Source organism: Aedes aegypti, chromosome 3 (assembly GCF_002204515.2).
Source record: "Aedes aegypti strain LVP_AGWG chromosome 3, AaegL5.0 Primary Assembly, whole genome shotgun sequence".
In the NCBI taxonomy this organism is placed as follows: Eukaryota; Metazoa; Arthropoda; class Insecta; order Diptera; family Culicidae; genus Aedes; species Aedes aegypti.
In genome coordinates this window covers 160,290,537-160,304,217 of record NC_035109.1, presented here as the reverse complement: position 1 = coordinate 160,304,217, position 13,681 = coordinate 160,290,537, and the positions used below count along the sequence as shown (strand labels likewise).

At 39.9% G+C, this 13,681-nt stretch overlaps 1 protein-coding gene across 5 annotated transcripts in view; it reads right to left on the bottom strand.

Moving 5' to 3' along the window:
• Window positions 1-13,363, bottom strand: part of LOC5575803 (HEAT repeat-containing protein 5B) — a 40,669-nt gene extending 27,306 nt beyond the window's left edge. For 3 of the 5 annotated variants that reach the window (XM_021849693.1, XM_021849691.1, XM_021849695.1), the window contains exons 1-2: window positions 13,228-13,358; window positions 11,019-13,007 (exon numbers count right to left, since the gene is read on the bottom strand). In XM_021849693.1, coding sequence (XP_021705385.1) covers window positions 11,019-12,979 — 1,961 coding nt within the window. In that variant the 5' untranslated portion in view covers window positions 12,980-13,007; window positions 13,228-13,358. Of the gene's footprint in view, window positions 1-11,018; window positions 13,008-13,227 lie in introns of those variants that run through there. The other 2 variants (XM_021849692.1, XM_021849696.1) reach the window with 2 other exon arrangements.
• Between the last annotated feature and the right edge of the window lie 318 nt (window positions 13,364-13,681).

The following is a 13,681-nucleotide window of genomic DNA, read 5'->3' as shown; positions in this document are numbered from 1 at the left end:
AAAGAAAAGGCCTTTTCGTCTATTGAAACACACAGCATAATAGGGTGACTAACTCTTTTATATGATTAACAATTAATGATAATAGACATGCAAAAAGATTTCTTTTGTGGTTCTATTTAATAAGAGAGTTTATTCTTTTTTTTAACAGATAACAGCTAGCGTATGAAGCCATTGTGTAGTGATTTTTATCACATAATTCATTAGCCGGAGATTCTTTCTAGAACAAAGGGAAGAGTTTTAAAGGAATAGTTGCTAGCGCCTTTGGCCATTGCTGGAAAGTTAAGACACGGTCCGGAGGTGAGCCAAATCCAAATTCTTCCCATCAGCGGCAGTTATTGAGGATCGACCGTTTGAAAAACCGCCAACTACATCCGGTAGGATTAGAGATTAGCTTAACGATAACGGTCGTCTCGTTGGCAAAGGTCAAAAGGACATTTTTCGGTAAGTCAGTTTTTTTTTTATTTTTCTTTTAATTGAATCCCAAAGCCAGTGATACTTTTCTCATTTCTAATTGATTTTGTACACTTGTTTTGTTTTACTATTGTTATTTTTTGTGGATTTGTGCAATTATTTCTGGCTGTTACTTATATTTTTTATCATTGACGAACTGCGTACATATTTTCGCATATATTTTGCATAATCATATAATTGTGTAGAAAACATAAAAATTTTAACGATGAGTTCGAACATTGCCTGTACCATTGAGCCATACCGCAGAGGTGCAAGTTTTAACGATTGGTACTCCAGGCTGAAATTTTTTTTCAAAGTTAATAAAATCGTCGACGAAGACAAAATGGCGTATTTCGTCACACTCAGCGGGCCAGTAATTTTTGAAGAAATTAAACTACTGTACCCGGCTGGCAATTTTGAAGAGGCGGCTTTCGACGATTTAATCGCGAAATTGAAAAACCGTTTAGACAAAATAGAACCCGATTTAGTCCAGCGATACAAATTTAGTACCAGAATCCAAAATCACGACGAAACTACTGAAGATTTCATTTTGTCGTTAAAATTACAAGCCGAATTTTGTGGTTTTGGAAATTTTAAAGATATAGCTATCTTAGATCGCATTATTGCGGGAATTAAGGACAAAAACTTGAGACTTCGATTACTAGGAGAAGAAAAGCTGACTTTGGCAAATGCAGAAAAAATCATAGCGACTTGGGAGGTGGCAAAGGCGAATGCGGATACAGCAGAGGAGAGACAAACGTCGAACCCAGTACAGATTGCGGCAATCCAGAACGGTTCAAAAGGAAATTATGGAAAAGCTTATGGGAAAATGAAGCAGACGTTTGATCTAGCGAGGAGATACCAAAATGATGACTTCCATGACGAGGCAGGAACCAGCCGGGGTCCAGTTAAAAGTCGTCTTGGGATCAGACCATACGATTATGGACAACAAGCGAGAGGATATCGACCGACCGGATCCAAAAGGGTTAGTTTTAAACCACAAGGAGGAGCTGTACCACGGGCTAGACCGGATTATTCGCAAATGGTTTGCAATTTTTGCGGTATGAAAGGCCACATAAAGAAAAAGTGTTTTAAGTTGAAGAATCTCCACAGGGATGCGGTCAATCTAGTTGACAGTTACAGGCCAGGGCCTAGTGCAGATCGACACATAGCAGAACTGATGGAGAGGATGCAAACTAACGAGTCGGAAGACGAGCAGAGTGATTCAGGTGATTGTTTGGAATGTATGTTGGTTTCGTCCATTAACAAAATAAGTGATCCGTGTTTGGTTTTTGTTGAAATTGATGGTAAAACTGTTGAGATGGAAGTTGATTGTGGCTCGTCAGTTTCTGTTATTAGTAAAAGCAGATATTTTTCGAAATTTTCAAACCCTTTGCGAAAATACAGCAAGAAACTAATTGTGGTCAATGGATCAAAACTTAAAATTGAAGGTGAGGCAAAGGTCATGGTCAAATTTAACAATAAACAAGAGATGATGCAATTGCTTGTGCTTGATTGCGATAACGAATTTTATCCTTTATTGGGGCGTACTTGGCTAGATGTGTTTTATCCAAATTGGAGACATTATTTTACTAATTCATTAGTTATTAATAGTCTTGGAACAGAGTCCAGCGAAATTGCTGTTAACGAAATAAAAATGAAGTATAGTCAGGTGTTTGAGAAGAATTTTTCAAAACCCATTAAAGGATTCAAAGCTCAACTTGTAATGAGAAATGAGTCACCTATTTTTAAAAAAGCCTACGACGTTCCATATAGACTTAGGGAAAAAGTTGCTGATTATTTGGACAAATTAGAGAAAGAAAAAGTCATTACTTCTATCAAGACTAGCGAATGGGCATCACCTATTGTTATTGTTATGAAGAAAAACAACGACATACGTTTAGTTATTGATTGCAAAGTATCTATCAACAAATCAATTATACCAAATACTTATCCATTACCTACAGCACAAGATATTTTTGCAAATTTGGCAAGTTGTAAGATTTTTTGCGCCCTTGATTTAGAAGGAGCATACACTCAACTTGAGTTGATGGAGAGGTCCAAAAAATTTGTGGTTATCAATACTATGAAAGGATTATTTACATATAACAGACTTCCTCAAGGAACTTCTTCAAGTGCTTCTATTTTTCAGCAGGTAATGGATAAGGTTTTAGAGGGTATAGCGTATGTGTCATGTTACTTAGATGATGTGTTAATTTGCTGGAAGAAATCTGGAAGAGTGTAGGAAAAATCTGTTTTTGGTCTTAGAGAGACTAGCAAATGCTAATATAAAGGTGAATTTTGAGAAATGTAAATTTTTCGTTACTGAGCTTACTCATCTAGGGCATATAATTAGTGAGAAAGGATTGATGCCCTGCTCTGATAAAATTGCTACAATTGAGAAAGCCAAGGCTCCCAAAAATGATACCGAATTGAAGTCATTCCTGGGTTTGCTCAATTACTACCATAAATTTATTCCACATTTGTCTTCGAAATTATATCATTTGTATAATCTATTGAAAAATAATGTCAAATATGTTTGGGATGACAACTGTCAAAAAGCCTTTGAGGAAAGCAAAAGTCTGTTATTGAAAACCAATTTTTTGGAATTTTATGACCCTAAAAAACCGATAGTAGTTATTTCTGATGCATCAAGTTATGGTCTCGGCGGTTTGATAGCACATATAATAGAGGAAGAAGAGAAGCCAATTAGTTTCACATCATTTTCATTAAATGAAGCACAAAAAAAAATACCATATTTTACATTTAGAAGCGTTAGCGTTGGTCTGTACGATCAAAAAATTTCACAAATATCTGTATGGTCAACACTTTACAGTTTACACTGATCATAAACCGCTAGTAGGAATTTTTGGAAAGATGGGTAAAAACTCGATATTTGTGACCAGACTTCAGAGATTTATCTTGGACTTGTCCATATATGATTTTGATATAATCTATAGACCTTCACATAAACTTGGGAATGCGGATTTTTGTTCGAGATTCCCTTTAAGGCAGGATGTTCCTGAAGACCTTGATCCAGAGATTATTAAAAGTATCAATTTCAGCAAACATATACCGTTAGATTATCAAATGATAGCGGAGGGTACGAGGAATGATGAATTTTTACAAGAGATCAAAGGATTTTTACACAAAGGTTGGCCTGAAAGAGTGAGCAAACGGTTTAGCCAAGTTTTTGCGAATCAGCAAGAATTAGAATTAGTCGACGATTGTTTGCTCTACAAGGACAGAGTGATAATACCAAAAATATACCAAAATCAAGTTTTAAAACTACTGCATAATAATCATGCAGGTGTGGTCAAAATGAAACATTTGGCTCGAACCATGGTTTACTGGTACGGAATCAATGCAGATATAGACAACTTTGTTACACAATGTGATGCTTGCAATGGCATGATGATTCCGCATAAATCAGAGAATTCGTCCAAATGGATGCCCACGGCTAAAACTTTTAGTAGAATACATGTAGATTTTTTTTATTTTGAACATCGTACCTACCTATTGATTGTTGACAGTTTCTCCAAATGGATAGAAATAGAACTAATGAAAAAAGGCACTGATTGCAACAAGGTTTTAAAGAAGTTAATAACATTCTTTGCTCGTTTCGGCTTACCAGATGTGTTGGTATCGGACAATGGTCCTCCGTTTAATTCCCATGATTTTAAAATTTTTCTTGAGAGGCAAGGTATCAAAGTGATGAAAAGTCCTCCTTACAACCCTTCAAGTAATGGACAAGCCGAACGATTTGTAAGAACTGTGAAAGAAGTGTTGAAGAGATTCTTGTTGGAACCGGAAATCATGGAGATAGATCTGGAAGACCAGATAAGCCTATTCTTATTTAATTATAGAAACAACAACATGACAAGTGATGGACATTTTCCAGCTGAGAGGATATTCTCTTACACACCAAAGACCATCTTAGATTTGATTAACCCCAAAAGACAGTATAAACACCATTTAGAGGTACCACAACCAGTTGATGAAATCATCAATAAATCCTCAGCGGGGAAAATCCCGATGTTTCCAAAAGATACCATTGATGATCTGATGGTGGGAGATGCTTTATGGTACAAAAATCATAATCCTAACCACCATGCTAGATGGATAAAAGCATCTTTCATTAAGCAATACTCTCCCAATACATTCCAGATACGTATTGGAAGCGCAGAGACCATGGCACATCGGGACCAAATCAGGATTCGTAGAGATGACTCAACGTGGCGAAGGCCTAACGTTTTCATCACGCGATATGACCCGAACAAAACATTGAACGATGCAGTTGTGAATCCAAGCGAAAGACAAGAGATTCGCAAAGGCGTAGACGATGGTCTGTTGGTCGAAAATACACGAAGCAAAAAAAGGAAACGTGTGGTCCCCGAAGCTGATTTACAGGAGCCTAGACGGTCGAAGCGAAGTAAAAAAGTGAACCGAAGTGATGATTATCATTATGATTAAGTTTTGAATTATCTATTAACAAGCTCATGTTTATATTTTAAATTTTTGAATTCGATTTCTTGATAAATGTCAAGTTCTGATTGTATAATATTCTTCCTTTGTAAAGGGGGAGAACTGTCATGTACCTGCGCATTCTAAGCGCCGTCGAACTGTCATTCGATGCGAAGTTCGTATGACGAACAAGCGAACCGATGGGTTCGATCTCGAACACGAATAAACTGATGATTAGTCTGATCTGAAACGTCAAGCCTATTGGTCTAAACTCTAGAATCACACGTCCAATCGCGGTTATCAAACTCAGTGTTTCTTTAAGGTTGGTCATTTCTACCTTTCGGTTAAATATTTAAAATCCTTCACGTGTCCCGCAAGGTGGTATCATGGGGCCTCTAATTTTCGTACTTTTCGTCAACGATATTTGTGATCAGCTACACTGTTGTAAATTACTGCAGGCCAACGATCTGAAAATTTACCGTGTAATCAAATCGATTCTTGATTGTTCTGCACTCCAGGAGGATATCAATTGTTCGCGAACCCACTAGGAACCCTCGCATACTAGGTGAGTCCCGGTTTCGCCCTTTGCAATGTACAAAAATCTCGTTGACAGGGCGTACATTGTCAACGGTAGGAACATAAATAAAACCAAGAAACTAAAAGGTAGAAGTAAAACGAGAAAAGAAATTAAAAAGCCAGGTGTTCAGAATTTAAATAGCGTAACGAAAAATAAAGTAGTTGAAATAATTTATTTATTTATTATTTATTATAGAGGTTTTAACTGGTGTCATTCACCTCTGATTTGAAATAATAAAAAGTGAATTACCGTAAAATAGGTGTTAAGGGATGAAAAAAAATTCTAAAATTTTGAGCAACTTCTAGTATGTCAATAATTGAACAAAATACAGTCCTACCATTCTCTCGATGTGTATACCTACCTTGATACCTTGATGGCTACAGCGTAGCATCACGCCATTGCCGGGCGTATTGTAGAGCTCCATCTTTGTCGGTCTTGGGCGAAACTTCTCCAGTTGCCCCGAACGTTTAGGGTCGCCAGGTCCTCTTCCACTGCGTACAGCCAGCGTATTCGTGGTCTTCCCCGAAGCCGCCGACCTCTACCTGGTTCCCTGCTGAATATTATTTTCGCAATTCTTTCTTCCGACATTCGCACTAAGGGACCAGCCCACTGAAGTCTGCCGTATTTTACACGATTGATAATATTCGCATCTTTGTACACTTGATACAACTCGTGATTCATGCGTCTGCGCCACACACCATTTTCGAGTTTCCCACCGAGTATTGTCCGCAGCACTTTACGCTCGAAAACACCAAGAGCTTTCCGGTCTGACTCTTTCAACGTCCACGCTTCGTGCCCGTAGAGAGCCACCGGAAGAATCAATGTTTTATACAGGGCGAATTTTGTTTCGGTTTGCAAGCTGCGGGACCTAAGCTGGTTACGTAGTCCGTAAAAAGCCCTATTCGCAGCCGCAACACGTCTTTTCACTTCGCGGGAAACGTCGTTGTCACATGTCATAAGTGTTCCAAGGTAAACAAATTCTTCAACAACTTCAAACACATCCCCATCAAACACTACCTCAGCACTTACACCACCATGCCTGACTCTATCTCTACCTGCAACCATGTACTTCGTCTTGGTAGAATTGATGGTCAGGCCTATCCTCGCTGTCTCTCTCTTCAGAGGCACGAAGGCCTCTTCCTCTGACCTGCGATCGATTCCAATCAGGTCTCCTTGGCTTTGCGGACGAGCCAAGGAGCATGTGCGACCTTGTGATAATAGTGCCATTCCTTTGCACGCCAGATTTCCTAATAGCACCCTCAAGTGCAATGTTGTACAGTAAATCCGAAAGTGCGTCTCCCTGCTTCAATCCGTCTAAGGTCACAAACGAGGTTGACACCTCGTCTGCGATCCGAACACTTGATTTCGAACCATCTAGCGTAGCACGTATCAGCCTAATTAGTTTCGCTGGAAAACCATTTTCAGACATTATCTGCCAAAGCTCATTTCTTTTCACTGAGTCATACGCCGCCTTGAAATCAATAAACAGATGATGAGTCTGCAAGTTATACTCCCGGAATTTGACAATGGGGCAAAATGGGGTGTTAAGGAATTTGAGCTTTGTAAGTAAAACTATATTTTGCCAACAGCAAAAAAAAAATATTTTGGTCAATATCGATGATGTGGTCAATCTAAAGATGATATTACTTCAATATAAATCAAATTGGAACTCCTGCAAACGTTAACCGATTTAATTTACCTACTAAATCTCTCACACATATTGATTCTTTTTTCAACCAAGCTATAAGTACATCGCACAATTGTCTTGAAAGGATTTGTATACTTATATGCAGTATTCGTATCCTAGAATAGTGCAGAACAACCTTGTCATGACTTGTCAAAAGAAGGATAATTTCAACAAGCTTTCAGTTTGAATAGAGTAAGTGTCCAATTTGCCTTTTCAATAAAGCACCACCACAAATAACGGATTTGCATGTAACACCCAATGGCATAATCGAAAAAAAAAATCTTAACGAAAAATTTCCAATATAAAGCGGAAATCGCACACACTATACTACAATGTACTCAATGCTCGACAACACTTAACACATGACCACAAGTGTAAAAGTTTTCCAAAAAGAGATCGGAATAACCTTATATTATTATTGTTTATCTAGGACGTAGGTAGTTTTTAAAAAAAAACAATAGCTCAAAACCATCTCATATAAGATAACCATTCCTATTTCCAAACTTTTCACCAATGCAATGGAACAACTTTTGAAAATACCGTGCACCCCCGCTAATTTGAACGGTACCTCATGCAAACCATCGGGGTTCATTTTTAATTTGAACTTCTAGTCACCCTACGATCAACAGAGAATCGTACTTCTGGTTACCCTTTTGGCTGTTTTGTTTTGATTCTGCGTTCCGTTCCACAGCGTTCTTTTTCACTTTACTCCGTTCCATGAGTTGAATGACGTTTGAACCATTTTTAATCTGAACGATGTGCAAATTAGCGGGGTACAAATTAAAAAGTGTTCAGATTAAATGTGGTCAAACCAAAGGGGGTACCCGGTACTATCATGAAAACCCCATATTTAGATTAATTATTTTTTATCTTTTAGGTTAAGGCCTTCAGTCTATTATGCTCAAAACGGATTTTAAGTTTTCATCCGACGTTTCGGAAATGAACACTTAAAATCCGTTTTTGAGCATAATAGAGTGAAAGCCATAACCTAGAGCATAACTATCACAGTCGTATCCCCAATTCAGTTTTAATCTACATTTTCCTAACAATTTGACCAAATTTTGAGATAAGTCTTTTCTGGGGATATTCAGTGACTTACGAAATAGATCCTTTAACTTTCCATGCAGGTTAACTTCACGGAACAACCCAAAGCTATATTGAAATACATAACGGCATAAAACAACTAGTAACTTAGAAAAGTTAGAATAGATAATCCCTTAACACCCCACTTATTTACAAAACGAGACTTTGTTCATAAAAGTTTCTCAAAATCGAAACCCAGATATAATTTTAAGAAGTTTTTGGCTGCACTATGATCTGAATTAAATTTACTTTTCTTCTACGTTACTCGCGAATTTTTCTCAAATATATTTCATGGTTTTGTAGATGAATGTATTTAGCCCATAAAATTCGAACAAAAATGTTTTGAAAAGTTTTCAATATCTAGCAACCACAATACTTCATATTATTAGATAGCTCCTATTACATAATGCAGCTCACAATCCTCCGAACAAATTGAGCATTTCAGATGATTTATATATCGATTTTCCACGTTTCAGTGATTTGTCAAACTTGACTGAGAAGTTCAATCCCTTAAAACCCCACGAATCCTTAACACCCCATTTTACGGTATACTTAAAATTATCTGGTCTAACAAGGAATTAGATTGCTGGGAGAATTTAAGAATTCTAGTTGGAAGGAGTTAGCCAGCGAGGTAAGACCCATTATTAATAATCTAAAAAATGAAACAGCTTGAAGCTGCGTTTCCTGTTGCTGAAAAGAGGTGTTAATCCATCGCCAGAATCCCAAAATTCTCCCCCCAACATCAATCGATTAACTTCATGGTGTCAAATCAATGGGATGTTAGCCAATGTTGCCAAGTGTAAGGTTATCACTTTTGAGCGTGTGAATAGCCCAATCAATTTCGATTATACGATCGACCATGCCCCGCTTCAAAGAGTTGATGCCATCAAGGATCTCGGGCTCATCTTGGACGACAAATTGCGATTCAAAAGCACATATCTATGGTCATCCCGAAGGCAAACTTAATGATCGGCTTTTTGCGTCGCAACACTATGGAATTCACTGACGTGCACGCTTTGAAGTCTCTCTATTGCTCCTTGATTCGTTCTTGAATATGGAGTACAAGTTTGGGCTCCGCATCATGCAGTACACGAAAGGATCCAAAAAAAGTTTGTTAGATTTGCTCTCCGACGACTTCCGTGGACTGATCCCGATAATCTACCTGCATATGAGCATAGAGGCGCGCTAATAGGACTACACTCTTTGTCAAGTCGTCGCACTTTTCTGCAAACGCTACCGTGACATGCTCTATTACCGTGAGGTTAAAAAAAACTCAAGTTTCAATCGATCAGATAAAAATAACGAATGATTATTTTCAAGTCTTTCATGTTTTATATAGCAGACCGTTTTATATACTTTGCATAAAAAATATGATTTGAACCATTTTGAAAATTTTAACCATAGTTACAGTTGATGTTGTTAAACATACTAGTGTTCCAAATACCGTGCATCTGACCCCGACTGCCGGGTCACATTTTGAAAAATCTCTCAATCGAACGAACGAAGCGCATCAACAATTAAACTTTTATATTAAACAACGTATTGAGGTTTGCATGATTGATTCGAAAAAATAAATATATATTTCACTTCGCCATTTTGGAATTATAACTGAAACACGGTATTTGGAACACATAAGCAACCGTACCCTAATACCGTGTATTGGCACCAGGCGATTACATTCTAACATTATTTTTGTTTGTTTGTGTGTGCAACTTTAGTTCAGGTTTGTCATGGCTTTCTAAATACTACTTAATGTGCTAGCGTTTGTGACAATCATTTAGAAAAATAAATAATATAATATGCTAAAAAACCACATAATTCTAAAATACACGGTATTAGGCAACACACGGAATTAGAGCAGGTCACGGTATTTGTTTTTGACATTGCCAGCAATCACATTGACAGCAGTGTTCTCCAATGCGTTAATTTTCATGCGCCCACTCGACAACTTCGCAACTTCAACTTGCTGTGGACCCCCGGACATCGTACTGCATACAGATTTCACAACCCGGTTGACAGATGTTGCAGATTATTCAATGATGTGTATGACGCCTTTGGTTTTAACATTATTAGACTAGTTTTTAAAAATAGGATTAAGGATCTTTAAGCAGTCTGTGTGACTTTTTGTCAAAGATATAGAACAAACAAATACAAATTTATAAAAGCCTCCCACAAGACTCCGGCCCGGGCCCCAAAATTTTTAAATCCTGCCCTGAGTAGTTTGAATAGTATCACTAAATCAGAATACACAAAAAAATCTGATTGTAATAAAAACATTGCCATTGTTTCGAAGTTCATGCAGCCTCTAATCAACACTACAAAATACAGCGATCAAATATCTAAAATCATCACTCCCTGGAAAATATAATTCCAAGCCCAGAAATTTTTCGAACACTCAAGCAAGTTGTTGAACAAATGTTTTTCAAAATATGATCAACAAAAATAACATTACTTGCTCACAGTAATGATCCTTTGCAGTATTGGAAACACAGTAATTTGTTCTTTTGATATTAGTTTTTTTTTGTTTTGGTATGTGTTATAACTCGATGGTCCCTTGAAAATTGAGTTATGAAGAGTTGAATGCAGATCGATTTGAAACATATTAGCCTAAAGCTTCACTTCAAAATTTATCGAGAATCCTCCAAGGTTTTTTTGCTGATTGGGCCTGAGGTACAAGCGGCCTCAGGAATCGAGTCCTGTACATAGTTTCGATTGACAATTCTAGTTTAACGGAGCACAATGCATTTTGGTACTTACTTGATCAACATCGCCAGAGCACTTTCGATGGGAGTCAGCAACCGTCTCGTGATATCGTCGGTGACCAATTCCGGGCAGTGTAGCAAGAAGCTATGCATCACCGACAGGGCTCCGGCTCGTCCCTCCAGCGTGACTTGCCAGGTGAACGCATCGCCGCGTGCCTTTTCCGAGTCCAGTTCCTTCGTGGAACGTGGGAACGCATTCCGCCAGAGCAGCAACATTCGCGGGAGCAGTCCTTTGACTACGGGGACACCTAGGGTCATGATGGCGCCGATGAGCAGCCAACCGGCTTGCGTTCTGTTCAGGGATAGTCGACTGTTCTGGCTAGCAGTGCGGAGCAGTTCTTCGGCGGTGTTGAAGATGATCTTTCCCCGGGTGTGGGGAATTCCCAGCGGCGAGAAGCGAACTCCACCGAGAACGGCAGCTAGGGCGCCACTGTAACCGGAGATGGCATCGGGAGAGGTTCGCATTTTCTCGATGGCTTCGATGAAGCGGTCGATGAGAGGGGTGATCTGGCTGGGAACGGCCACGCAAACGCAGCGCAAGCACCATGCAGCGGCCAGTCGCGCTGCCATGCAGGGATGGATCAGGACAGCACAGGTAGCGTCGATGAAGTTTAGTGATTGATCGGTGAGGAGATTTTGGGCAGTGGTTCCCAGGAGGAGGACTAAGCTGCCGAGCTCCTGCAGAGCACAGACCAACAAATGCTGACTGAAGAGCGTTTCCTGGTTGGAATCCTTGGCGTTTTCTGGGTTGAAATCGATGGAGTTCATTTGTTTCGCTATTATGTGGATCAGTTCTTTGCATGCAGAGGATTGGGCTTTTTCTCCGAGCATTTTACCAATGACCGATCGTAGGATGAAGTTGATGCATTTTCTTGAGTATACTGCGTCCACGTGAGAGGAGGCGGCCTTCGGATTGGCCACCAAGTCCAAGACATGTGCCAGGAACGTTTGCATGTTTCTTTCCAGCCACAGACCTCCCATTGTTTGCACGAAAACGACATATGCATGGGTAACGCCGACACGAACTTCCCGATTGACCCCGGAGCTTCCCTTGATAATTTCTCCGGTACCTTTGAGGAAGGATACACCCCCTCGGAGGAATCCAGCCATCAGAACACCCAGGGCTTCATCCAGCGAAATGGAGCGGATCGATTTCGCACTGGAAGCCGACGAGGTCATGCTGTTGAAGTTCCTTAGACTTCCGTTCTGGGTGCACGCGATCAGCGTTCCCAGTAGCTTCGCAACGGCACATCTCACCTCGTAGTTGCAGCTATCGAATGCACGGAAGCACAGCGATGCCAGGCTTTCCAGTTCCGTGGTGTACAAGAACGGTGCATGTTTGGTCATTTCCAACAGACAATTAGAGGCTGCAACCCGTACGGCCATAACGCGATCAGTCAGGCAGTAGCGCACCGCTTTATAGACGTCTTTGTGCACGTTGGAAATAGCCGAGCCCATTCCAGCGCAAACTTTCTCCAGAGTAAGCATTATTTCGATTCGCACCTGCGATTCCGCATTCTTCAGCGATTTGATCAAGATCTGCACCGTTTCCTCGTACGACCTCCCCATCATTCGGCCCAGTTTTTCGTACATACACCCGACAACGCAGATTGCGGCCAATCGAGTAGACAGATAGCTCGGGGAATCATCCTTGTTCTTTAAAATATCATTGCACTTGTTCACCGTTTCGAACAACAGAAAAGTATCCCCCACGGAGAACAAAGTGGCCAAACAGCGGGCTATCAACTTCCGTGTCGGCGGACCGGGAGATCCTTGGATGTGCTGGGTCAGCTGCTCGACCAGCTTCTTCTGGCAGCCCTTGATGTCGGACTTCTGGGCGGCCACCAGCACCTTGTCCAGGAAGCGCAACCACTCGAAGATGAACACCGGACGTTTCTGCTCCGGAATCTGATTGAGGGCCTCCTCGTTCAGCGTGAGACTGTGCGACAATTCCATGGCGCTGTGTTTTTGTTCTTTGCTGGACCTGGAACAAGGGAAATGCGAGAAAATGTAATACTTGGGAAGCATGAATCAATAGGTGATGGGTAGCTTCTGCTGACCAGCTTTGCAGATATTGTGATATCATCGGAAATAGGTCACTGCCCTTGTATGTCACAGCGTAGCCCCTTTTTCGATTTGCAAAATACGCTTTCTTTAAAGCAGTTTTACGTATTCTGCACTGCATTTTAAAACTATTAGCTTACCTACTCTTATAATTGCATTTTTCTTCACTGCTGGAAATAATTTTGATCTATTTTTTCAGCAATTTGGAAGTTGAGCAGAAAAAAAATCAGCCACTGCACAGCACTGCACTATTTTTTTTCTCTATCAGAGTCAGACAAACTGTCAAAGTTTTAACTACACGCTCGTTTTCGGTTTGCTCTAATTTAAATGAAAATTACCCAAAAAAATACGCGGAAACGCGATTCTACACGGAGAAATTTGTTATTCAAATTTTGAGTTTATTATACCCAAATTAAGGGTTCATTCATAAATTTCTTAACGCTAAAGCCACAGACAAACAGACGTCACACTCTCATCATTGTCCATCGACCACCTTTTTAACGGTCGATTCAAAAATATGGTAGGTGGCCAATCCGCCACCCGCAGCGCTCGCATCGTTTTTGTTCGCGTTTGACGTTTACACACTACCGCCAT